The sequence below is a fragment of the Phyllostomus hastatus genome, unplaced genomic scaffold, assembly GCF_019186645.2.
Source record: "Phyllostomus hastatus isolate PE091 unplaced genomic scaffold, TTU_PhHast_1.1 phas_contig_5, whole genome shotgun sequence".
NCBI classification, from domain to species: Eukaryota; Metazoa; Chordata; class Mammalia; order Chiroptera; family Phyllostomidae; genus Phyllostomus; species Phyllostomus hastatus.
In genome coordinates this window covers 2,258,835-2,283,883 of record NW_025333897.1, presented here as the reverse complement: position 1 = coordinate 2,283,883, position 25,049 = coordinate 2,258,835, and the positions used below count along the sequence as shown (strand labels likewise).

Below are 25,049 nucleotides of genomic sequence, written 5' to 3'. Positions count from 1 at the left end.
CTGTACCCCTAGCACCAGACCATGTCCAACTATAGGAGAAGTTCTGGAAATGTTTGCATGGGTGACTGAATGTTTACATGACCTTCTTGCTGAGCTTTAGACTTTAATTTCTGAATGCTGGGTGGTTGTGCAGTACATACTGCATTTTCGGTATGTCCCCAGCCAAACTCTTTCCAGTCCCTCTTTGAGTTCTCCATACTCAGTTTGCCATTGTCCATCCGTAAGTCATACAAGTGCATGGAATCTTCTCAGTCTTCAGTGTGTAATGGGAACCAAGTTTTACGTGTTTTTGTCTCTCTCAAATATCTCAATCCTAACCTTGCTCCTTTCCTTTGTTACTGCTGTTCTAAATCAGGACCATATAGTGAGTGGTTAAAAGTACAGATCTTAAAGTCACTGAGCCTGGGTGTAGACTGCAGGACTGCCACCCGCTACCTTGATCTGTGTGACTTTGGGGAAATGCCTTAACCACTATGGGGATAACGTCTGCCTCTAGGGGCTGCTGTGGTGAGACTTGAGTGTGTTAGTACTTGTGTGCTCTTGTGCCTGGCACACAGAAAGTGTGCTGCTGTTGGCTCTCACAACCACCACCATCATCATATCATCATCATCCGAGTGTTTTGGCCTCCCAAAGCGTCCTCTTAACTGGCTTCAGTCTCCTAGTTCACCTCGGTGTCTCCATGAACATTATCTCTCCAAGATTCATATCTAACCAGGTCAGTCTGAGAAACCTTCCCATGTCTTCCCCCTCCCCCCACCACCCAGAGAGTAAGTCTGCAATCTTTGGCCTTTCTATCCTCTGACTCCAACTGACACTATTTCCTACCACCCTTCCTTTAGAGGTCCCCAAATATCTCCTGCATATTTGTGGTTTTTGCTTTTGATGTTCCCACTACATGGACTGACCTTCTTCCCAGGTCACCACCTATTGGAATAGCGCTCCTCTTTCATGGTCTGGATTAGGTGTCACCTGACCTTTACTGTCCTCAGATCACACTGCCCAGCAAGGACTGGCTCACCAGTGTCCCTCTCCAACTGAACCGTGCACTCCTCCAGTTTAGGACTGGCAGGTTCTGCTGGTCACTCCAAACTCTTCCCACCCCACCTCCCCATTCTTGGTTGTGACTCTCTTTTCTTGCCCTGAAGCTGAGCTGCCCCGGAGACAGGAAGCCTGCTACTTGAAGGCTAGTTTTACCTTAGTAGGTGTTTAGTTAAATAAACTGAGATTTTCCATTGTCTCTGCCTTTAGTTCTTCCTTTTTTCTTTGTTTTCTGGTGCAAGTTGAGGGGGTGCTCTGGCAGTGGGAAACTTACGGCAAGGGTTTGCTCCCACTGGGGAGAACTGGCTCCTTACTTTGGGCAACTCTGCTATGAATTCAGGTTGCCTTTCTCTGGTTCTGTCCATCAAGTTCCATCTGTAGGCAGCAAGCCAGACACTAGGGGAACTCTGGGATACAGGCCTTATTATCCTCCCTTTGTTTGTTGGCTCCACTTTACAGAAGGGAGCAGGCTCAGCCATCTCAGACTGGAAGAGCAGCACATGTGGTGTCTGTCTTCCTCCAGAGTCCTGCCACCCACAGAGCAGAGAGGATCAAAGGCTTTAGCAGGAAGGAGAGGGACCACGGTTCATCAGTGGAACCAGAAACTCCTCTTTCCCCTTCCATAGCTGGGCCTGACAGAGCCCTGTCCTCCCCTAGATCTGGTGGGATGTAGGGGCCACCACTATTTGGAATTGATTTGGCATGGAGGATTTAAGGTTTAAAGCAGTGACATTTTTCAACAGCACAACTGTTTTTCAAGTTGAGTCTCATGTGGATCTGCCATGTTATAAAATAGATGTTTAAAAAATGCTGCTGAGGTTAAATTTGAGTAGGGGGCACCTACCCTTACCCCTTTGAAAATCACTTCTTGCTATAATTTCCACTGTTGTTGCCCTTGAAAGTGTTGTCCCTTTGTGAAGTCCGTTGTAGTTCACCCTCAGGCCTGTATGTTTCTGAAGAAGACGGGTGGGGTCCTGGGTTTGCTCATGGGATGCATTTTCATTCTACTGGCCATCTGGTTTTGTGGGGGTGAGTGGGTAGGATGGGATTGCTATGACAAAGGGCAGCAAGTCCTAGCAGCTTTGCTTTAAGAGTTCCCTCCATATTCACTGCTATAACCCTGCCATCCACATGGCCTCTAGGGATATCTTCCACACCATAAATCTGGTTATATTACTCCCTCTGTGAGACCCTCCACAGGCTTCCTGTTGATCGCCCCATGTATAGCCCATAAGGTACAATGTGAACCAGCCCCTACTACTCTTCCTGTAGGCCCCCTGGAATGATGTTCCTCTGCTTGTCAGTTGGGTGACTCTTTCTGTTCGTGCAGACTCAATTGGCACCTCCATACAGAGGTCTTCCTGACTGGTGAAACTTGGTTCCCTACCTACTGTCCCCTTCTTCCAGATACTCTTTACAAGTATTACCCTGTTGTATCGCACTATCACTGTCTAATACCTTGGTTTCCTGTGTATTGTCTCCAGCACTAGAACTAAGCTTCATGAGGGCAGGGGTGTTAGTCTATTTCGTTCCAGTGCTCAGAATAGTAGGTGGCATGTGGTGGATGCTCAGTACATACTAAAATTGGAATGAATGAATGAAGTTTGGAAGAGGCTCAGAGCACTGGGTCTCACCCTTTGGGGGTCTGGGGACCACCTGGGAGAGGATGCTTGATGCCAGTATTTTGGACCCAGGCTAGGATGACTGGAATTCTGTAAAGCTCAGTCAGCTTCTTGCTTCTCAGGCAGTGTCAGGGCACTCAGACCTAACCATTTTGTCCCCTGCTGGCCTGAAAGACTGAAAAACAGAAATGGAAAGCAGTTCTGCTCAGCCATTCCTTTCAGAGGGAAAGCAGGAGGTCCGGACTCTCTAAACCCCGACAGGACTTGCTGTTCTGCGCCAGCCTGAAATTGATTTCCTACAGGCCTTGCCTTGAACCTGGCCCTGTGAACACAAGGAGGTATCTAAGCCAGGCATGTGGCAAGGAGAGTGATACATCTACTGGCCTGGGAGCCACCTACTTCCCCCCACCTCTTCTCTGAATGCACACAATGGCAGTTGGACTTCATCTTTGTTTTATGAGTCACCGGTGATTAACCCGTCATAAATTGTTACTTCCTATAGTTTCAGAATACCTTTATCTTCTGTGGAGTCCTGAACGGATTTGATGCAGGATCAGTTAACACGTTGTGGTGTCGAAATCTGTCATTGTGCCCATATAAGGCAAACTCCTCGGGTTACTTCTTACCTTGGCAGAATCACAGGAATGTCAAGGTAACCAGGACACCTCAGCATAGCTCTGATTCTCTCTAGGTCACATGACTTCCCCTCCCTCTCTCATGACTCACCCTGCAGTCCAGTGCTAGGCCTCCTGAGCTGGTGGTGGATGGAATTGGCTAAAGGCCTCCTGGATGGCGCTTGGTTTTATGTCTTCCACAGAGTGGATCAAATGAGAGAAACCATGTGAGGTACCTCACATGGGGCCTGACAGGGTGAGAAATAGAAACAGAAAGCAACCTTGGCCAGACTTGAGGGTCAGTTAGGAGATGCTGTGGGTCCCAGCTCTGACACCTACCTGCTGTGTGACCACAGGCAGATTGCTTCAACATTTAGAGCCTTGTCTGTAAAGTGTAGAGAACTCAGAGCAAGTCCTGGTACACAGAAAGTGCTCAATAAATGTGAGTCATTTATACAATTTTATTAGGGTAAGACCTACTCCCCACCCATTTAAGGCTCAGCCCTTTAGTAGCTTTAATGGCGCATATTGAGCTGGTAGGCTGAGTTTCTTCTTGGAAAACAAACCACACCTTCATGATGGCATCCCATTCATTATACCCCATGCCCCCACCCCCCAAATACATAGAGCCAGACACTCCTTTGTTGTTACAGAGCCAGGAGTCAGATATGTCCCTGAAAGTGGTGGGGGCCCCATTCTCCTCTGACATCACACTGTTCTTGGAGACAGCCGCTCCTTATGGCTGCTGTATGGTTTGGCCAGGCCTTAGTATCAGCCCCAGGAAGGCCTGTAGGTGGGGCAAGCCAGGGTGAGAGTCTAGTCTTGTCACTCTGCCAGGGCAAACGGTTTCACCGTGTTTAATGGAGCAATTATGAGTCAGAGGTTTCAGTCTCTCTCTGCTGGTACCTCCCAATCCTATAATTACCCTTTGTCTATAGAACCTTATTTTTGGTTTTTCTTTTTAAAAATCCTCCTAAAATACTATTATATTATCCATCTCATGTGACCAAGGGGTCTAAGACAGAGTAAATATGACAAAGGGGAAAACATCCCAACTCCAGAATGATTTCTTAAACCACAAAGACTGTGCCCCTACCACCATCCCAGTTCCTGTGCCTGCTTAATGAGGCTGAGGGTAAGAGTACATAACTCTGAACACCACCAGTTACTTTTTGGCAAACTCCAGATTCAAAGCCAGGAATTTCTGGTTTGAGGCACCTCCCAGATTGATGGGTTCATTCACTCCTCATCCAGTACTCACTGAGCCCCTGCTTGCTGCCAGCCTTGAAGAGGAGCTGCATTGAGTCTCGGCAAAGGGCAGGCAGTCTGACGAGTGCCCAGCATCTCTGTGTGACCCCTGCCAGTGCTGGTCCACTCAGAAATTAGAGGAATCGATCATGCAGATAAATGCCCTATATTCTCGAGGCCTCCAAACTCACCCTGCTTCTCAAAGGGATCGTCTTACACCCAGGCTCTGAGAGTATATGTGAAACAAGGGCATGTCTGTGAGCGCTGCCCCAGGCTCCAGTTTCCCCCAGTGTGTCTAGAACACAGATTTCCAGACCAACCCACTCCATCCTAGCATGGTGCCCACCTCCAGACACCCCTCCTTGCTTTCACGGGAGCAGAAGAAGGCTTCTGACCTGACAGGTGGACTGTTGAATCACAATGTCCCAAAACAGGAACAAGATCAGCAAGGAGTTTCAGTTGTCAAAGGCGAAACCCGCACCACTGTCAGAGCTCACTCCTGAGCCTGGCATCATTGTCCTTCCATCAACACGGCCCAATTTATGGATCTTGAAAATTCCAACAGAAAGCAAGCTGTCTTCTAGAAGGTGAACAGAGGGAGCAATGGGAGTATTTTGTCTGCCTCCAGATGCCCCTGGCCTGAAGTGTTCTTTGCACCTCTCAGTTTTTTGGGACTTCCCAAGGTGGCCGCAGTAGCTCAGGGCAGTAGTAGTACTTGCCTGAAGTGTCTCATCAATGCCTCTTCTGACTTTTCCCCCTCAAATGCCAAATGCCTGTTATATGGGCAGGTTTGTCCTTCTATAGACTGGGCCCTTTTTGGCACCTGTTCAGATTCCAAGCCACACACCCTCAAGGCCAGAATTGGCTCACTTTGGGTATCTATCTTTTTGAAGGATCAGAGTTTAAACCAGACGATCTTTAATTTCCCTTTCCACCCTGAAACCTGAGCTCAGCTGTAAGCTATTGAAAGTAAATGGGGTTTTTGTAGCTCAGACTGCCTGTTCTCCAGGTGAAGGGCCCCTGTGCCCGATCGTTTCACAGCAAAATGCCAGATGGGGCCAGAAGAGGTGGAGTGCAGATCCCCAGTCTCTGCTGCTGCCCTAATTTAAAAACTGCCTTTTGGGAGTGGAACTTTTCTCTTTTAAAGGTAGTTATTTCAAGGTAGGCCTCACCCATCTCCTCTTCCTGCTGAAAAGCTCTTCTTTGAGAGCTGAGCACTGCCTTCTATTTCTACCCTGTGTGCCCCACCTGCCTTTGGGTCAGACGCATATCTCTGTGGACTCTGTGCAGGTGGTGGGGGCAGGCTCTTCCTCCTTGGGGAGGATCCAGTTCTGTGGTATGTAATCTCAGTAGCTTTGGGTTGGATGGTTGGTTGAGACAAGCTCAGACCAGGGCACCTCCCTACCCTGGGCTCCCTATCCCTTGCTTCTTTTGGGTTTCTTTTGGCTCTAAGGGTCCAGTTCACTCTAACAAATACAGTGTCAAGGGCTCCCTGGTTCTACCTAGGCCTAGATCCCTCATTTGTAGAATGAGGGGGTTAGATTAGAGTGGTGGTTCTCAACTCTGGACACATGTTAAAATACTTGGTAAGTTTTGTAAAATATCATTATTCAGGACCCACCTTAAGGAAATCTGACTCACTTGACCTGGGGTGAAGTTCAGGCATTTTTAAGAAGTCCTGAGGTTTCATACATTTATTGTCAACTGATTTTCAGTATGAATGAAAAACATATTCAATGGGGAAAGAGTAGTCTTTTTCATAAGTAGTGGTGAGAGAATCAGATATCCACATGCAGAGCATGGAGTTGGACCCCTAATTCACATCACATACAAAAAAACAACTGGATCAAAGACCTAAATGTAAGAGCTAAAACCATAACATTTAGAAGAAAACATAGGCTTAAGTCTTCACTACCTTGGATTAGGTGATAGCTGGTTAGGTAGGACACCAAAAGCATAAGCAGCCAAAGAAAAACAATTGAATTGAAAACATTTTGCTTCAGCCCTGGCTACTGTGGCTCAGTGGATTGAGCGCCAGCCTGCAAACCAAAAGATTGCCAGTTCAATTTCCTGGTCAGGGCGTATGCTTGGGTTGTGAGCCAGGTCCCCAATGGGGTGTGCACAAGACCTGACCAAAGGATGTTTCTCTCCCCCTTCCCTCCCCTTCCCCTTCCCTAAAAATAAAATCTTTTTTTTTTTTTTGCTTCAAAGGACACTTAAGAAAATAAAAAGACAGCCCTCAAAATTGGAGAGCAAATCATATAGCTGATATTTGCAAATCATATAGCTGATAATGGTCTAGTGTCCAGAATACATAAGGAATTCCTGCAATGCAATAATGAAAAGATAAATAACCCAGTAAGACAAAGTGGACAAAGGACTAGAATTTTCCAAAGAAGATATACAAATAAGTGTATGAAAAGATGCTCAACATCCTTAGTCATTAGGGAAAAACAAATCAGAACCACAGTGATTTTTAGACTTTAAAGGGGTTTTATGGAATGTGAATTATAACTTTATAAAAATACTGATTTTTCATGATTGGAAGGATCTCTGGAGCAAGAAGAACTGGGTCTGATAATGATATTCCTTGACTTATTTGGTGGTCGGGTGGTCAGCATGGAGGATGGGAGGTTTGAGGGAAGATTACTGTGCATCAGCCACCAGGGTGCACCAGCAACTTGTCGAATCCTAGGAGGGTCTGACTTCACCAGCTGCAGTGCTAATATTGAGGATGGCACCTTCCTGACTAGGAATAATATAGTAATGAATACAGTATCCACTGTTTACTCACTCTCTGCTAGGCTGCCTGTATGACACTTCTCTGTATTATCCGATTGATTGCTTACATGGTGTCCTTATTTTACAAAGGAGGAAATTAAGCTTAGTGAGGTGATGCTTGTTTTCTGAGGCCACACACGGTAAGTGGTGAAGTAAGGATTTGAACTCAACATTTGTTAAGATCCAACAAGCCCTTGCTGTGGAGCACTATGTCACATTATTCTCTCCTCAGCCTGCCTCCTTCCAGCCCACCCACTGCTGCCCATTGTCTAGGCCCAGCCCTTGAACCAGGGTATCTGCAAAGTCCAGCAGCCCTAGTACCTAAGTGAATGGGGCTCTGAGGGCTCCTTTTCCATTGGAGTGGCAAGTCAAGATCAGCGTGTCTTCCTTGGCTTGTTTTTAGAGTAGCTATAGCTGCAGGATTATTTTTGTAAACTCCTGAAAGCAAGCAGTTTTATCCATAAGTAGGGACCTTCACCAGTACAAAATGGGATTAGAAATCATGAGGTCATAAATGAGTGGACATGAGAAGCTCCAACACCATTCCATTTATGTTAGAATATACTGAGCACCTTCTGTGTGCAACTCACTGGGGCCCTGCAATGAAAAGAACCCCGCTGTCATGGAGCTTACATTAGACTTGGGAAGGAGACTGGTTATGGACAAAGCACATCATGTCTGATAGTAATAAATACAGAGTAAAGCAATTGCATGGTGGAGATAGGTCAGGGAAAACCACCTGGGATGATGTCATCTGAGGGAAGTGGTTGAATGATGAGAAAGAACCAGCCATGTAGAGAGCTGGAAGAAAGTGTTAGACCAGCATTCCTCATGAGGAAGGGACTATGCTCCCAAATCAGTCCATCATGGCAACAGCATGCACGCTTTCTGGTGCCTGGCTGAGGCGGGAACATTTGCTGTTGGGCGGGGGGAGGAGAGGAGAGGGTTGCTTTTTGGATGGACACGCAGGACCTTTGGAATGCTCACTACTGCACTTGGTATTTATACCTCTCCTCCAACTGGGAAGTCAGATTTTTCACATAGGCTGAGAAAACTCCGAATAAGGCAACATGAGGCCAACACGAAAGCAGCATTCCATATTCCCTGTAATTGCTTTCAAATTAGCCTAAGTCGTCATGGGACAGGCACACACAGCACGCCTGCTCTGCCCCCGGCTAGATATGGAGTTGAGTCCTGGACAGGCAGCCCATTGTGTCCCCACGTGCAGTTGCCACGCTGGAGGGGCTGGCTGAGTCTGCTAAGTTTGGTTGCAGCACCCACCTACATTGTGGCCATGTCATCATGACTAGTTCATTTTTTGTCTCTCAGCATGGTGCCTGGTTTTGTTTTTTTTTTTTTCCTTCAGATCTGGTAAAGGCAATAGATCTTCACAGCAAGGGCTCACATGTATCATCTGAAGACCATTCCAGAGGCTTCACAGACACTCTGGACAGATCCGTGCACATACAACCAGGGCAGTCACCTTTTTGCCTAGGCCTCTGGTAACCCAGATTCCAGAAAGCTTTGCCTTTGGTTCCTGAAAGTGCTTTTACAGCTTGGGATGAATCCCAGGGCCAGGGGAGCAGTCTCTGCTTTTAGGAACTGAAAAACTGCTCCCCTGGGGCCAGGCCTTGCCTGAGGCCTGGCAGATGGGCGATAAGAAGGAATAAATACCAGGAATAAATAGTTCTCCCTCTCCTATGTCCAAGCCTCAGATTCCCTTCTTGAAGACCTGCGCAAGTAGGAACTATAGACAGCATCAGAAGCCACAGTAGGCAAGGTGGGGAGTTCAGAAGGTGGGATGGTGCCCTCCCTCTCGAAACAGCCGATTCCCTGGCAGAGCGGCCAGCCCAGCATGTTATTGCAGAGAGGAGGTTTGGAAACTAGCACTCCAGGGGCCCTGTCTTGCCTTGGTGTGCCATGGGGGAGTGTGCTGTATCCAAGGCCAGTCAACCTGGGCCTGGGGCCGCAATTGACTGTGAACTGCTGCTGAAAAGGTTCATGGTTTACATAGTGGAAGGCAGGGTATGCTGTGCAGAGTCAATGGAACCCACGTGTGAATCTCTGCCACTTGGGCAGGAGTAGTGCAGACTCTGACACTGGTCCCAGAGCTCTTCTCTGCTAGTAATCAAAGCCAGTGAGCTCACCTAAGCCTGGGGACTTGGGGGTGGGTGGGGCGTGTTTCTAGGCCCAAATTGACTTTGCAAGAGACTCCCTTTATTCTGGGTTAGTGGAATTCCAGCTTCCTCCAGACATTTCCCTCCACACCACCCACTTCAGTACTAGGAACGTGTTGTGTAGCAGGAAGTTGTTGGGAAGAAAAGCTTTTCAGCTGGGTCACCTGCATCCCACCAGGATCCTCCTTGCACTTCCCATCCCTCTGTCTACTGGAACACCACTGGGTTGCCAGTGTCTTTCAAATGTTTATTGAAAGTTTATTTCTTAACTTTCCTTACATTTATTTCTTAGTCAATGACTGCTCCAGCATAGAAGGAGTTTACCTCTTTGGGTTGGAGAGAGAGTCATTGATGAATGGCTCATTAAAGCCCACTGCTGCCACATTCCTGGCTGCTTATGTCACCTCCCGAACAATATCCATCATTCATTTACCCAGCCACCCCACTTCCTGGCTGCTGGGAGGGGTCCCTGTGACACAGGAAGGACTTTATGACCAGCCATGCCAGCTCTCCTCTCCCTCCCCCTACAGACAGAGTGACAAAGCAGAAACAGCTCTGGAGCTCCTCTGAAGCTCACTTTCCTGGGTGCACCACAGGGCTTCAGCACAGGGAGTGGTGACAGTGGATCCCAAACGAACCAACAAGCTCTTCTTTCTTGTACCCTTCTCCCCGACTCATACCCTGTGCTGTTTTAGCAACCGGAGAAGAATCTAACAGGCTGCCAGTGTGCAGAGGCAAGTTTAGGAGGTTCTTTGTGGTTTTGTTCACATGTGTTCTCAAAAGACGAGTCCACATCCTTCCTTCCTCCCTAGATAGGTCAAGGGCTAGGTACCAAGCTCCCTTCACAGGATGGCAGGAACAGACTGGGAACAGCAGGGCCACCACTGGCATTGAGTCTGCCTCATGCATTGGGCCCAGGCCACCCTTAAAGAAGGAGGCCAGCTTTGCGGGGCACAGCCCTGCCTGCCTGGCTGGCTCTGTGAGCTCGCTTCCAGCTCGGAGACTGAGGTGGTGCTGGAGCTCTTGCTGACTTGATTCTCCTGGCTCTGCTTTGCCTAGCTGGTACCTGGCAGTCCACTGAAAACATTGTGGAATTAGTGGCTGCTCCACATTTGTGCTGATTAGCTGTGTGGCCCTGGGCAAATCACTTAACTTCTCTCTGCCTCAGTTTCCTCATATTAAAATGGAGATACTGTCTCACGTGATTGTGGGGTTGGAGGTTTTAAAGGGTTGCTGTGTGTAAATGGGAAGAACCAGCAATTAGCAGTTACTGCATAGTTACCTTTAGCATGCCCTCACCCACGTCAGAATGTAAATTCTGAGTCTGTTTTGCTTCCTCCCATGGCAATTACCTAATGGAGGTTCCAAGTCAGGATTTGTCAGCCAGGTGAATGTATTGAGTGCCTCTTAAGTGAGTCACTGAGGACATGGCCACCGTTCAGTCAGAACAGCTCCTGGAAAGTGACCCTTGACCAAAAAAACCAGATGAGCTCAATGCTTTTGCTTTTCCCTCTTCCCTACAGATGCCATTACCTTGGGGCCCTCCCAAATGAAATTGATACCTCGAGCTGACATTTCCATTGCGGCTCCTCTGCCTTCCTCCTGCATTTCTCTTGGAGCACTCTACCCTCTTTCCTGGTCATCCCACATTAACCCTTGGACCCTTTACCTCAGTCCCCTTGTAAGCAACAGCAGCAGCATGACCTTTTAAAGGCCCTGTGAGGTTGGCTGTGCCTGTCTTCTGGCACATCACACTCTCCTCACTCCTTAATCTCTCCATCCTGCTATTTGCGCATGTCATTCCCATTGTGTGGAAAGTCTCCCTTGTTTTCGTATTGTCTCATTATCAGTCCAATCAGAGTTGGAGGATCACCTCCATAAGGGAACTTCCTGTGTCTGCCCTGTCTCTAGTTGTCCCCCAGCACATGGAACCCTGTCTTTAGCTCTGTCTATTCCTGGGGGTGGGAGGAAGGAGGGCAGGTGTAGCATAATACTTCAGAGCATGGCCTCTGGCATTCAGTACCTGGCTTTACACCCAGCTCCGGAACTTTCCAGGTGTGTGACTACCTGTGGACAAGTCATATCACCTCTCAGATCCTCGGTTTCCTCATTTGTAAAATGGGACAATAACAACACTGATCTCAGAAGATAGTTCTGAGAATGAAAGAAGTTAGTATGTGGCAAAGTGCCTAGGACAGTGCTCGGCATATAGCTCTGTGGAAGCATTTGCTACAGTTGCCACTATGAACACTCTCCCTCATCAGATTGGGAGCTTCATGGAGCAGTCTGTGTCCGCTTTGGCTTATTGTGTACTTGGCACAGGGCCTGGCCCTGGGTTGACACTCAGCAAATGCTCGTCAAGGGAATGGATGTGTAACAACCCCGTGGTGGCCAGGGGCATTGGGAGCAGGTGGGACCTGTCTGGCAGTCAGACTGAGAATTTTGCATAGTGGAGGGGGGTGCAGTGGGCACACAGGCCTCCATCTATAGAAGTCACCCCTTCACACTGTCTGCCCCACACATTTTAGTCTAAACCAGGTAGGGAGAGGAGTGTATAAGCAAAATGTTATTTTTATAACCAACTAGAAAAAGCTATGAATTTTTAATGTCCCATTCGAATTTCAGCTCCTGCTCATGAGTCACACTGCATGGAGAAGTAGCCATCTGCAGTTCCCTGAAGATGGTCTCATGAGGTCTTGATCTCCTTGCCCAGAGCTCAGGACTCCATGAGCCTCTAGACGCCCCTCATCTTTCAGGAGGACAAAACAGGGCCAAGCAGGGCATGAAGTGAGGGTGGGGAGTCTATCGGTGGAATTCCCATCTTGTGTCTGTCAGGTTCAGGAGGCAGTTCTTCCTCCTTAGCACCTAGGCCAGGTGAGTGGATATTCTCCCCAAGCACCTGCCCAGTGTGTTCTGCTTGGAACTCTGCCTGCTTCTAGCCAGGGAGACAGAGAGACAAAGTACATGGCAGAGTTACCACTTAATTTAAAAATAGATCATTCTTGACATATGTAACATTGCCAGGCACAATTGTAAGTGGCTTACTTGCATTATTTTGTCCAGTCTTCATTTAAGTGAAGAGGTTATTGTCTTTATTTCATCAACAAGGGAGCCGAGTCTTATTGCTCACCCAAGGTTGTCCATTGGCAGTTTGCCTCAAGAGCAGAGGTAAGATTTGAACCCACGTCTGTGTGAGCCTCAAGCCAGAGCTCTTGTTTACTGCTCAGTGAAGATGAGCAAAGGTGCAGAGATGCCGTGTGTGTGGAGGGTGGAGGGTGACCTTGTGAGGACGGATGGTCTGAACCCAACAAGGTGAAGTTTGTTCAGAGCCTCCACAGGTTGTAATACAGACCATCTTGAGAAGGTTTCCTGCAGTCTCATTTTCATTCCAACCATGAGGGTGGGACAGGGGCCTTTGCAGAGAGGGAAGCAACAATGTGAGAGTGTGTGCATGTGTGCATGCACACAGTTCATCTAGTGTTTTATGCTGGCACCTTGTCAAAGGCTTTAAAGCATCCCGTCCCCCATTCAACCCGTGCAGAAACTACAGGAGGTAGATTCTGATAAGTTTAGCCTATAGAGAAGAGAACGCAGGTGTAATAGGTCAAGTCATTTGATTGGTAACTCAGCACAAGTAAGCTGAGGAGCTTGCATTCAAACCCAGACCTGTGCCTCTTTAGAGCATGCAGGTATAATGCAGGCAGGCTGAGGTGGCGGCGGTGTCGTTTAGACACATGTCCAGCCCTGCTTGCAGACTGGCTTGCTAGATCTCAGACCCAGCAGCAGCAGAACACCTTGGGGGCTTGCCCTCTGGGAACTGCCCTCTTGCATCCTCAGCTGTGGGGTGTGATTGGCCACTTCATTGCCCAACAGTATCTTTCAGGCACAAGCAAAAGCAGAGGCTTAGCATCCCCTGCCACTTCTGCTTTCCAGGGCAGCTGAGTTCCACACCTACTCGCTGCCCAACACTGAGACCAGCTGTGCTTTGGACATTATAAAGACATGTGAGGTATGAGAGGTAATTTCTACCCATGTGCATGGAACCCCCAGTAAATCCCAAATGGCTGGAGGAGGCTGTCAGAGAAATGCTGAGGGTGAGGCTGAGTGCCAAGTGCTGGCGAGAGCTGGCAGGCACAGAAAAAGCACTCCGTGGAGGAGGCAGGCAAGATTTCGGGAGAGGAGATTCAGGAGACACAGGGACATCTTGAGAACTGCTGTTGATTGAGCACCTGTCATGTGCTCTGCAGGTATTGTCACCTTGTGTCTTCACACTGGTCGTGACCCCTGTGCCAACTTCATCGCCTCATTACAAGTGAGGAAGTGGGTGTTAGGAAGGTTGAGTAACTTGCCCACATGAGTGGTGTAACCAGCATTCTAGCCCTGGTTTGTCTGAATTCAGAGGTGTATAGCGGGAGTGTGGGAAATGAGGTAGGAAAGGCAAATCCGTACATTCCTTAATGAGAACCTGCTTGGTGGCCAGAGCACAAGGTAGCCCAAAGTTGCGGGAGGAGGGAGACTGCATAATTGTTAAGAGACCAGAGAGGGTCAGTGCTGTGATGCGATGTGCAGAGGAGACTTCCAGGTCAGATCGGGCCAGGTCAAGCAAGCTGGTGCAGGCCTCCTGGAGGAGCTGCCCTTTGAGCCAATTTGACGGAGGGGTACGGGCTGGCTGAGGCAAGGCAGAAGCAAGGCAATGGGAACTGCCTCACGTAGGAAGGGGGTCTCTGTCTCCTAGGCTGAGGAACTCTTCATGTTGTCAAGAGGCAGGTGGGGGAGCCCAGGCTGCTGATAGTCCATTTCATCATGTCCCATGCACCCCTGCCACCCTCTGCTTGGTTTTAGAAGGAAACCTCTTGTGGTCCCCACCGTAGTGCATCGTGTTAATGAGGCAGCTTCTCTGTCTGGGAAGGGCCCTGTATTGAGTCTCTGAATGAGCAGAACTTGTGGCACTCATCAGAACTCGTGGTGCTTGGCCATTCTTGGAAGCTCCTTTCCCCAACATGGCTTCTGCCTGTGCCTGGGCATGGAGTGTGCTCGTGCACATTCTTGGCTGTCTGCCCATGTGTATAGTGACCCCTGCAGAATGAGGGGGGCAGGGGCTCCTGTGAGAAACAGACAGGGAACTTTTTCTAGACCCCGCTGTGGGAGGCTAAGTGGGCCAGTTTCCTCAGAAGGATTCTGAGCATGTCCACCTTAACTGATGTGATGTGCTTCCGTGGCGCTATCTGATAACATGCCCCAGCCAGCAGGGGGTGAGTGGCTGGTCACCACTAGAAGGTCAAGTGCTCTGTACTTGGATGTTCTGTGTTCAGGTTTGGGATTTGGGCTTCTTGTCTATGGACCTCTCTACCTGAAAACGCCCTTTTACCTTCCAGCATCCTCATGCTCAGTGGTCCTCAGAAATAGTTGCCTGACTCTGTGGGGGCGGGAGGCTGCTTCCCACTTGCCTTGCAGCCCCCTTGAGCTACACTGACCATAAAATTTGGAAGGGCAGGGTGAGGCATGTTCCTCAGGGAACAGGGGGCATGTGGCTGATACAGAACAAACTGTGGGGATGTGCATAGGGCCAGAGAGTCTGTGCTCCTGGCCTTCAGGGGAGGAGCTCCTGCTTGCTGTTGGGCCTCCCAAAGCTTCCAGGTAGACTGCTTAAAGAAACCTTAAATTTACAGGAGGCTTTTCTTGTGCAACTGCTTTCCTGTCCCAGGACATCTCTGTGCCACAGATGGGGAAATTTGCTGCCTGACCTTCTGCCTGAGAGGTGGCTGGGTGGGGGCCGTGCTGGCTGGGACTGTGGTCTGGTCAGCCCTCTGGGTAACTGAGGGCTGGCTATGTCTGTCCAAAAGAATGTAAGCTCTGCGGAAGCAGGCCCCCTGCCTCTTGTTTTCATGCTTGGGCCTGGCGCTCAGTCACGTAGGTTTGCATGACTGAGCGAGCAGACTGTAGGCTGTGGTGCCTCTCTCTGCCCTATGTCCCGGGCTCCATCAGGGTTCTATGGAGAGGGCACTTCCTCCAGGGTGTCAGACTATGGTTCCTATCTGCACTCTGCCACTTTTCATCTAGGTGGTTGTGCAGTGGGTCTGTTAACTATCCTGAGCCTCAGTTTCCTCAGATCAACCTGCCTGGGTCATTGTAAAGAATAGAAACAATATATAGAAAAGGGTAGAGCCCAGAGCTGGGCCCCATGGTGGCTGTGTTGTCCTGGGGGCAGGGCTATGGCCCAGCCCTTTTGCTAGAAGCCACAATAGCCACACTGATCCTCCCGACCACTCTCTGCTCCCTCAGACCTTCACAGCCTGGTGCAACTCCCACCTGCGGAAGGCCGGCACTCAGATCGAGAACATTGATGAGGACTTCCGAGATGGACTCAAGCTCATGCTCCTCCTGGAGGTCATTTCAGGTGAGGCTCCTCTCCCACAATGTGCCACCCACACCTGGAACAGGTGCCCTGTCACAGCAGGCCCCCGGGACATGGCTCACCCCATCTGTCCTGTTGCTGTTAAGAGTGAGGCTTCTACGGCTGCAGTGGCAGTGTGTCTGCTCATGCGCTTGTTGGGGTGGTCACTGTGGGACTTGTGGGGGCCTGTTCTGGAGAGCCGTGCAGACCACCATACAGCTTTCCTCCCTCCTTTATTAGGGGAGCGGTTACCTAAGCCGGAGCGGGGCAAGATGAGAGTGCACAAAATCAACAATGTGAACAAAGCTCTGGACTTCATCGCCAGCAAAGGAGTCAAGCTGGTCTCCATTGGGGCAGAAGGTGAGCTTGGATGGGGCAGCTCAGTTTGTAACCTGCAAGCTCTGAGGCCCAACCTCTGCCTTCTGAACAGAAGTTGTGTTGGTGGCAGAGCACTTGGGATGCTTAAAACAGTGACCACAGAGATCACCTTATTGTGATGTTGGGCCCAGAAGTTCCCCCTCCACTCCATCCATAGAATAATCCAGTTCAAGACTGGGGAATCCAGCGCCCCTGATCACGTGGGGCAGGCTTCTTTTGTAGGGGGTAGGAATGGCTTTACTTGGACCCTGGACACCCGCATTTGCTGTCCTCATGCTGGGCCTGAGAGACACTGACAGACACGTGACATGGTGTCTCTCTGTGCCAGGAGGGGATGCAGAGGGGAGAAGGGCATGCTTAGTGTCAGAGCTCTGGGGCAGGGAGTGCGAGTCCAAAGGTCAATGACCAGACTTTGCTGGCTACGGCCTGGGAGAGTTTGCCCTCTGGCTGGATACCCAGAATCCTTCTGTGCCCAGTGGGGTTACTCAGGACTTATAAGCCTCTACTCCAAGCCCTCCCACTAGAGCAACAACATGCAGTCACTCCAGCAGTGGGTTCTTGTCTTGTGGTCACAGGCGCTTTTGGAGACTAGGTGAGGACTGATGGAGCCCAGCAGCTCCTCAGCCTGGGCTCACAGTTCTGCTCATTAGTCAAAGCAGTGTTTCCTACACCCGACATCCACGGTGTCCCAGCTTTTTAGAAAAACAAAGAAAACTAATTGCCATTAATGACAGGATTCTGAGAGTTTGGCCAAGGCTCCAGGCCAGAGTGCCTGCACAGGGTTCCAAGGCTTCTCACCCCCCACCACCCCAGGACCTTTCCTGAGAGGGGTGCCAAGCCTCAAATGCCACAGTCCAAGGTAGTTGGTGTTTGTTTAAAAAAAAACACACACACACACCAAAGCCCCAAACTCAATCAAGCCCTGAGATTTTCTGTGCTTGCATGGATCTTTCCCCCTGGCTGCACTCCAGCCTTCTGCTTCTCACAGCTGCATTTATTTTGCTCCAGTGCTAGTCTGCAAATACAGAAGGGGTTAGAGGAGAGACCCATAGCAGTCATCAGTTTTTATTTGGAGAAAAACTCAGGCTAAAAATGTTTTCTCTTCATACCCAAATTGGTTCCCTCCCAACCCTGTGACCACTGGGCCTTGGGATAAAGCTGGAAGGTGGCCTACTGGAGATATTCCGAGGGCTCTGGAATACCTGAGAACTCTAGCCCCACCCTGCCCCCATTTCTATATCCCTCCACAGGATCTAGGGAGTTGTAGGAACATTGCTTCCTTGCAGAGGGAGTGTTATGAGAGGGGACAAGTTGGAGGCATAGCTGCAGGTTTGAGAAGCAGCTGGGGGATGTGTAATGAGAGAAGCCGTCTTCTTCCCCCCTTAGGAACTCTCTAATTCCTCTGTGACCAGCTTCCTCACGTAACCAGCTGGGAGAATGGAGTTGTGGCCTCTTCTCCAGATTGCCCTGGTGTTGGGCACTTGGGAGGAACACAGCATACATTTTCTAAATGAATCAATGCTTTTGCCCCAAACTGGGAGGGTCCTGCCTGGTGTCCAGTCTGGGGTTTCAGGCCCTGGGAAAGGCCCTGCAGACACTGTTCTTCCTCTGCCTCCAGGCAGCAGACTACTTTCTTACCTTGAAACTAAAGCCGAAAGCTGTCAGGCCCTTCAGCCATAAGTCCACGGTTTCACTTGGGAAGTTTGTGTGTCCTTGGGAAAGCTGGGCCCCATCCTTGGATGACCACTATACCTCCTTTTCAAATTGAGCCCGCCCTAGAGTTTTCTGTTCTTGAGGATCATGTACAAGGTCTCCTAAAGTGTCCTCTTCTCCCCACCCTTTCTCCTTATATATCTTGTGTGCTGAGGTGTGTGGGGGCAGAGGACGTTTGAAGGACTGCCAAAGGCCCTCTGGCTGACAGGCTCCTTCTGGATGAGGCCACTTGTAAGTCTGTCACTCAGCAGTAGACATATGGTGACCTGAGTGTTGCAGAGATAACTTTTCTCTAAGTTGCTGAAACTAAAGAATGTTGTGGTCCCGAGCTGCTCCCAGAAGTTTGAGAGTTGTTGTTTTTCGTGCCTTGTGTCTCTCCTCTCCCCTGCCTTCAACAACATTGTACCTTTCTCAAGGTACTGGGGATGCAGTGGTCGTGAAGGCAGACAGTGAACAAGTAAACCAGCCAACAAATACATGGTTCCAGCTGGCCATCCGTGTGTGAGGAGAAGAGCAGAGTGCTGAGGAGAGAGGCCCTGGGAAGGGTGCAGGGGGTACCTTTAGACTTGTGGTCCGGGAAGCCATTTTGGAGAGGGGACATAGAATCAGAGGCTGACAGGATGGGAAGGGCCAGCCATCTGAGGAAGGGCTTGAGAGATGCATTTTGTTGGTAGACAGAAGGTATGAGCTCCTTATAGCAAGAAAGAGCCTGGCTTGCCAAAAGGACACAGCTAAGAAGTGCCAGGGAGGGGGAGGGACCAGGCCACCCAGGACAGGCCTTAGAAGCTGGACTCCAGGTCTTCTTTTTCAGCGTAGTGGGGCTCTGAGTGACACAAATCTGATGCACCTTTTAAAGGGACCACCCTAATCCTGGCCAGGTGGCTCAGTTGGTTGAAACATCATCCCATACGCTAAAAGGTTATGGGTTCGACTCCCAGTCAGGGCACGTACCTAGGTTGCGGATGATTTCTCTCTCACATCGCTGTTTTTCTCTCTTCCTATCTCTCTCAAATCAATAAACATTCCTTGGGTGAGGATTTTAAAAAATAAATGAATAAAAATAAGGGGACCACCCTAGCAGCTGTGTGGAGCCAAATTTCAGGGGCTGGTGTAGGAGGCAGTACGCTGAGTTCTGCAGGAAACAGCAGTGGCTTGGATGAAGTGGCAGCAGTAGGATTGGGAGGAAGTGGAAAGCACGCACACACTAGTGGAACAGCATAGAGGCGTGGTGGAGGTTCAGCAGAGGGCTGTGACCAAGCCCTAGGGAGGAGCAGTCTTTTGAGCTGGGTCGAGAATGAGCTTGCCAGGTGGGAAGAGGCTGTGAGGCCAAGGACACATGTGTACAGAGGCTTTTGAGACAGTGCTTCCCAGAGCGTTCAGGGGATATCTCCTAGTGAAGGTGGCAGAGGACAGGGCAGGTCTGGGTGGCTCTGTTGATGATCAGAGCTAACTTTGGATGGGGTGGGAAGGCTGCTGCTGGTGGGGGTGGGTCTCACTCTGGTTTAACAACCCTCTCACCCTTTGCTCCCCCCCTGCACGCAGAGATTGTGGATGGCAACGCAAAGATGACACTGGGGATGATCTGGACCATCATCCTCAGGTTCGCCATCCAGGACATCTCAGTGGAAGGTAAGAGCAAAGAGTCCCCCTGACAGCAAAGAGCTACTTTTTCCCCCTACCCTGGTTCCACATGAGCTGGGGAGATTTAGATGAGGATTTTGGGCATTCTGTCTTCATTCCTCAAGGCCTATTCTTGTTTCCTGGTGTCATTCACAGGGCCTGGTCCTGCGCAGAAGTGGTTAATAGAGATGCTGGCCGAGGCTGCAGGGGAAGAGGGGTCCCCCCTTGAAGCCACCCAGAGTAGAGCTTAGGCCCCTCCCATTCCACTTCTGAGGGCTGTGGCCACATCTGGGAGAACCTGATTGGGCAGGGCCAGATGCTCGAGCCCCTTCACTTTGTTTAGGAGAGGCCAAGGCCAGCATCACAGGCTCTTTTGATAGTGCATCCTAACTGTTAAAGGCATAGGCCTTGTGGTCTGAAACATGGCACAGGTTCAGATTTTGACGTTATTCTGTCACTTCTTGCAATGATCCTAGAGTTATTTCTTGGGGCCATGAGTGCAGATTAGCACTTAGGGTCATCAGAGGCCTGGAATGGGAGGAGCTGTTGCTGCTGTTCTGTCTGGTGGCCTGTCCCCCAAGTTCTGCCTAAACTGGAAGTGTGGTTGTATCTGAGCCAGTGCTGTGTGCTTGTGTGTTTTGCAGAGACCTCTGCCAAGGAAGGGCTCCTTCTCTGGTGTCAGAGAAAGACAGCCCCATACAAGAATGTCAATGTGCAGAATTTCCACATCAGGTGAGCACTGGCTGAAGCCCCAAAGCCCGACTCATTCCCTCGCCTCTTCTTGGGACTTGAGGCACTTTACCTGTGCTCTTTTCCAGTGCTTTGTCTCGGTCTGTGAACTGCCAGCCCTCGGGGAGTCCCTTCCCTGACACTGGCTACTGTGAGCTCCTTTGTAAGGTCCCTATGTCCTCCCCAAGGAGGAGGCGGCGGTGGTGGCTGGTGGTCACAGCTGCCTCACTGCCCTGTGGGCTGGCAGCCTTAAAGCAGTCCTGGGGCCGGCCTTATGGACTTTTCTTCCTCCCCGAGCAACAGGATTCTCAGAAGCAACAGCAAAGCTTTCTTTGTTTGTTTGTTTGTTTGTTTTGATCTCTCAAGAGGGATTTAGCTCTGTTAATGAATTGAGTGTTGATAAAAACATACTTTGTCCCCTCTAACCACTCTAATGAACAAACTCAGCCTCACGGCGAGCCTGCTCTCCCTCAGGTGAGAGAGGGAGATGAGAGGTGTCCACCATTGCCGGGACACAGCGCTGCTTGATCGAGGGTGTGGCAGGCTCTGTGGCCTGGTGGTGGTCCTGAGGTTACATCTGTCTTAGCCCTCTGGCTTCACCCCTCTGAGCTCCTGGTGTCCTCCCAGGGTGTATGAACCAGGGAGGGGGCACACAAAGGAATGAAGATTGGGGCCACATGGGATCCACAGAGGTTCTTTGGTGTCCCCAGGCTCTCAGGGGCCCCAGCACTGGAGGTTGGGGACCTTTCCATTGTGTTCTGCCACTGACAGCACACGCTTCCTCCCTGGAGCTCCTTTGTGTGTCTCCTTCCTTTTCCTGTTACCAGCTGGTGGGTCCTCCCTGCCTCTCTTGTTCATATATTTATTCAGTTGGCAAATATCTATTCAGTGCCTTCTACATGCCAAGGGTGGTGGCAGCACTAAAATGGGTCCCCACCCTTGGAAAGTTACACTTCAGCAGAGGAGACCAATCGTTGACAAAGGTGCAAATAAACCAACAACATGATTTCAAGTAGTGAGAAGTGCTCTACAAAGACCACAAAATAATACCCTGGCTGGCGTAGCTCAGTGGATTGAGCGTGGGCTGGGAACCAAAGTGTCCCAGGTTCAATTCCCAGCCAGGGTACATTCCTGGGTTGCAGGCCATAACCCCCAGCAACCGCACATTGATGTTTCTCTCTCTCTCTCTCTATTTTCCTCCCTTCCCTAAACAAACAAACAAACATAAATAAATAAATAAATAAAACAACTCTCTTCTCTTTAAAAAAAAAAAAAAAGACCACAAAATAGAATGAGGTGATAGAAACTAATAGGGAGAGCTCTGCACAGTGTGGCTTGAAGCGTTGCCCTATAAACTGGAAGGTTGAGGGTTCGATTCCCCATCAGGGCACATATGAGAGGCAACTGATTGATGTTTCTCTCTTACATCTCTGTTTCTTCCTATCTCCCTCCTTCCCTTTCCCTCTCTCTAAAAAAAATAAATGTGTCCTCAGGTGAGGATTTAAAAAAGAAAGTAAGTAATTGGGAGAGTACCTTGCTCAGGTGTAGCCTTCCTGAGGAGGTAACATTAAGCTTGACCTCAGAAGGAACCAACCCTTAGAGGATCTCAGGGAGAAAAATGTGACCAGTCTAGCTTGTGACCAGTTTTCATTTTACCTTGACAGAGACCCTTGTGCCAAGCCACATCCTGGCATTTATCCAGCTTATATATGGGTCAAGTCATACCAAGGTGTGAAAGTCATGCAGCAGCCTCCTTTGGTGGGCTGCCTCACCTCGGTGGGCTTGTCCAGTTCTGTAGAGCCTTGCATATACTCTTGTCATGTGTCAAGTCCTGCTGTGTTTCCAATCCTCACGACAACACTATGAAGTTGGTGCTGTTATCCCATTTTACAGACATGGAAACTGAGGTAGCAATTGTAGGACTTGCCCGAAGTCGTGGTGATAGTTAAGTGGAAGAGCTGGAATTCGACCCCAGACCGCTCAGCTCCCGCAGTCATGGTCACAGCCACCTTGCCATACCATCTCCCTCTAGTGCCTGGCACACATACTAAAGTACCTCAGTAGGTATCTGGGGCCTTTCTGCACTCTCACCACAGTGTCTGGGCCTCCTCATAACCTTGGCTTTTCCACCCCCAGCTGGAAGGATGGTCTTGCCTTCAATGCCCTGATCCACCGGCACAGGCCTGAGCTGATCGAGTATGACAAGCTGAGAAAGGTATGCATCTTCTGTCCCCCTCAACAGCCCACAGATACCCTGAGTTTGACCCTTGACTCTGGGTCACATCCCTCAAATCCATCCATCACTGGTGCCTAAAGCTGGATTCTGCTCAGGCTGGGAGAGCCTTGCACCAACTGTCACCAGATCCCTGGCGCGGTTCTCACCTCCCTTGCTCCCCGTGTAGACTGTCCCCTTAGCCTTCCATGGGCATTGCAACAGCCAGAGGTTATTTTAGGGCCTGCCCAGCCATGTCTCCCAGCTCCCCTTTCTTAACTAACTCTGGATTCTGGAAGCATTCCCTCTTTTTCCGTGGAGAAGAGGGTTAAAGAATTCTAAATCATCACTGCTGGCAGACACTTCCAAGGCAGGGTCCTGTTCTGATTTGTCTGTACAAAGCCTGTGACCATGTAAGCCACAGGCCCTGCCTTCTAGGAGCTCCCCACCTCATGGGGAAGGCAGGACAGAACAAGCCAGCCACATGAGGCCATACACAGGTGCTCGTGCTGAATGTGATGAGGAGGGGGTAGGGCCAGACAGTGCTGCAGAGGAAGGATGGTACACCTGGGCTGGCGTGGTTGGGAAGGGCCTGTGCAGGAAGAGGCAACCTAGAGCCAGAGAGAGGACATTCCATGTAGGGGAGGCACAGGCCTCACTGAACCTAGTCAAGCCACAGTGGAACTGGGCCCTTGCTGGAAAGCAGCAGAGGCATGTGAGGGAGGGTCCGAGTGAAGTGGGTTTTAATCCCATAAGCAGTGGGAGATGGCGTGAAGGGATGGTTCAGGGAGATTGGAATGTGGAGACTCGGTTTGCTCTCCCCAACCCCCAATGCTGTCTCAGGTCTGGATCAACTTTCAGGGGTTCAGGACAGGGGGCTTAACTTAGGGTTTGTGGATAGTTGGAAACTGAGAAAAGAGCACATTTTACGGGTGGAGACAAGGTCCCTTAGCTTGTCCACCAAGATTTCCAGATGTTCCTTTGGGTCAGAATTGACTTTATCCAGGTGTCCCCCTCTCTGCAGCAGCACAGGTGGCTGAGAACTCCCTAAAAAAGGACCTTTCCAATCCTACCCCTTCCTATATCCAGGCCAGCCCTGGGTCCCTTTTGCTTCTGCATCCTGCCTCTGATTGAGTTCTTCCTCCTTCCCTCACTTCCCTCCCTCTAGGATGACCCAGTCACTAACCTAAACAATGCCTTTGAAGTGGCAGAAAAATACCTAGATATCCCCAAAATGTTGGATGCAGAGGGTAAGTACCTCCCTTTTGTTCAGTCAGCACCTCGTTTCGTGGGTATGCTTTACAGTAACTTCAGAAAACTGGCAGAGTCAGCGAGAATGGCTGAATGAATCTGGGTGAACCCGGGACAGTGTGTTGCTATGGGGAACCAGAGCAGGAGCAGCCTGCGCAGTTCAGACACGCTCAGGGATGGAGTGGGGGTGGGGAACTTGAGGAGGATGGACTCTGGAGGCTGCCAGAGCTCTGCCTGACCCAGTTCCACACCTGGGGGAAGGTGGAGAGCCAAGTGGCCAGGGAGGGCTGGTTCCCGCAAATAAGCATGGCCTGTACCTACTGTGCCTGCTACAGGTTTGGAGTCCAGAGCCCAGCGATGTGGAATGTTTTGTTTTTTCCTTCTCTGGTGTTACTCCATTTCCCAGCTATATACCACCCCACCCTCACCCTAGGACCCATGCCTCTGGCCTCTCGTGGCCCTTAGGATTGATTTTCCAGCAGCCCCTTGAGGCCATTTTCAGAGAGAGGAAGTGGCCTCATTTAATCCAGTTCCCACAGCTGAGGCCTTTCTAGAGACCATGGGGATAGAGGGGCTGAGGGTATGGCTGAGCCTACCGGAGTCACCAGGGTCACTGAACCAGCTCTAAGGGTTTTTCTCCTGGGATGACTGTGGCCTTGGGAGCCTTTGGATCCTGGTGAGTGACCACCCCTTCCCCACCCCTACTTGGGCAGTTTAACCCTTGTTGTTCACTTGCAGACATCGTGAACACGGCCCGGCCCGACGAGAAGGCCATAATGACCTATGTGTCCAGCTTCTACCATGCCTTTTCGGGAGCGCAGAAGGTACCGGGCAGGGCCAGGCAGGCCCACCTCGCTGCCACTGCCCAATGCCACTGCTGCCTCTCGCCTCCCATGCTCACCTCATTTCTCTTGCAGACGGCAGTGGCCTCTCTCCGACTGGAAGCTACACCCCAGCTCCTTGGCATCGCCACTGCCCATTTAGTCTTTGCTCACACTGTCTGTTAAGTGCCCACTGTGCACCAGGCTCTGTACTAGGCACTGAGGATACAGCAGTGACTGAGTCAGGAGGGATCTCTGCTCTCATGGAACTTCCCTTCTAGCGTGAGGCAGACAGCAGGCACATCCACAGATCAAGTCGTTTCATGTGATGATAAACACAGTAGAGAACATGGGACAGGATGATGGGATAGAAATGCCTGTGGACTGCTTTAGCTGGGGCCCAGGGGAAGCCTCTGAGAGCTGACATGAACAGGCAGTTGGAGTGATGAG

At 50.2% G+C, this 25,049-nt stretch overlaps 1 protein-coding gene across 2 annotated transcripts in view; it reads left to right on the top strand.

Annotated features, from left to right (window-relative positions):
- The window catches only part of ACTN4 (actinin alpha 4), a 72,243-nt gene that overhangs the window by 28,065 nt on the left and 19,129 nt on the right, over positions 1 to 25,049 (top strand). Inside the window, exons 2-8 of one of the 2 annotated variants that reach the window (XM_045846633.1) lie at positions 15,764 to 15,878; positions 16,116 to 16,235; positions 19,509 to 19,595; positions 20,231 to 20,318; positions 22,452 to 22,530; positions 23,696 to 23,777; positions 24,517 to 24,602. In XM_045846633.1, the coding sequence (XP_045702589.1) occupies positions 15,764 to 15,878; positions 16,116 to 16,235; positions 19,509 to 19,595; positions 20,231 to 20,318; positions 22,452 to 22,530; positions 23,696 to 23,777; positions 24,517 to 24,602 (657 nt within the window). The remainder of the gene's footprint in view (positions 1 to 15,763; positions 15,879 to 16,115; positions 16,236 to 19,508; positions 19,596 to 20,230; positions 20,319 to 22,451; positions 22,531 to 23,695; positions 23,778 to 24,516; positions 24,603 to 25,049) is intronic. The other variant, XM_045846634.1, reaches the window with a different exon arrangement.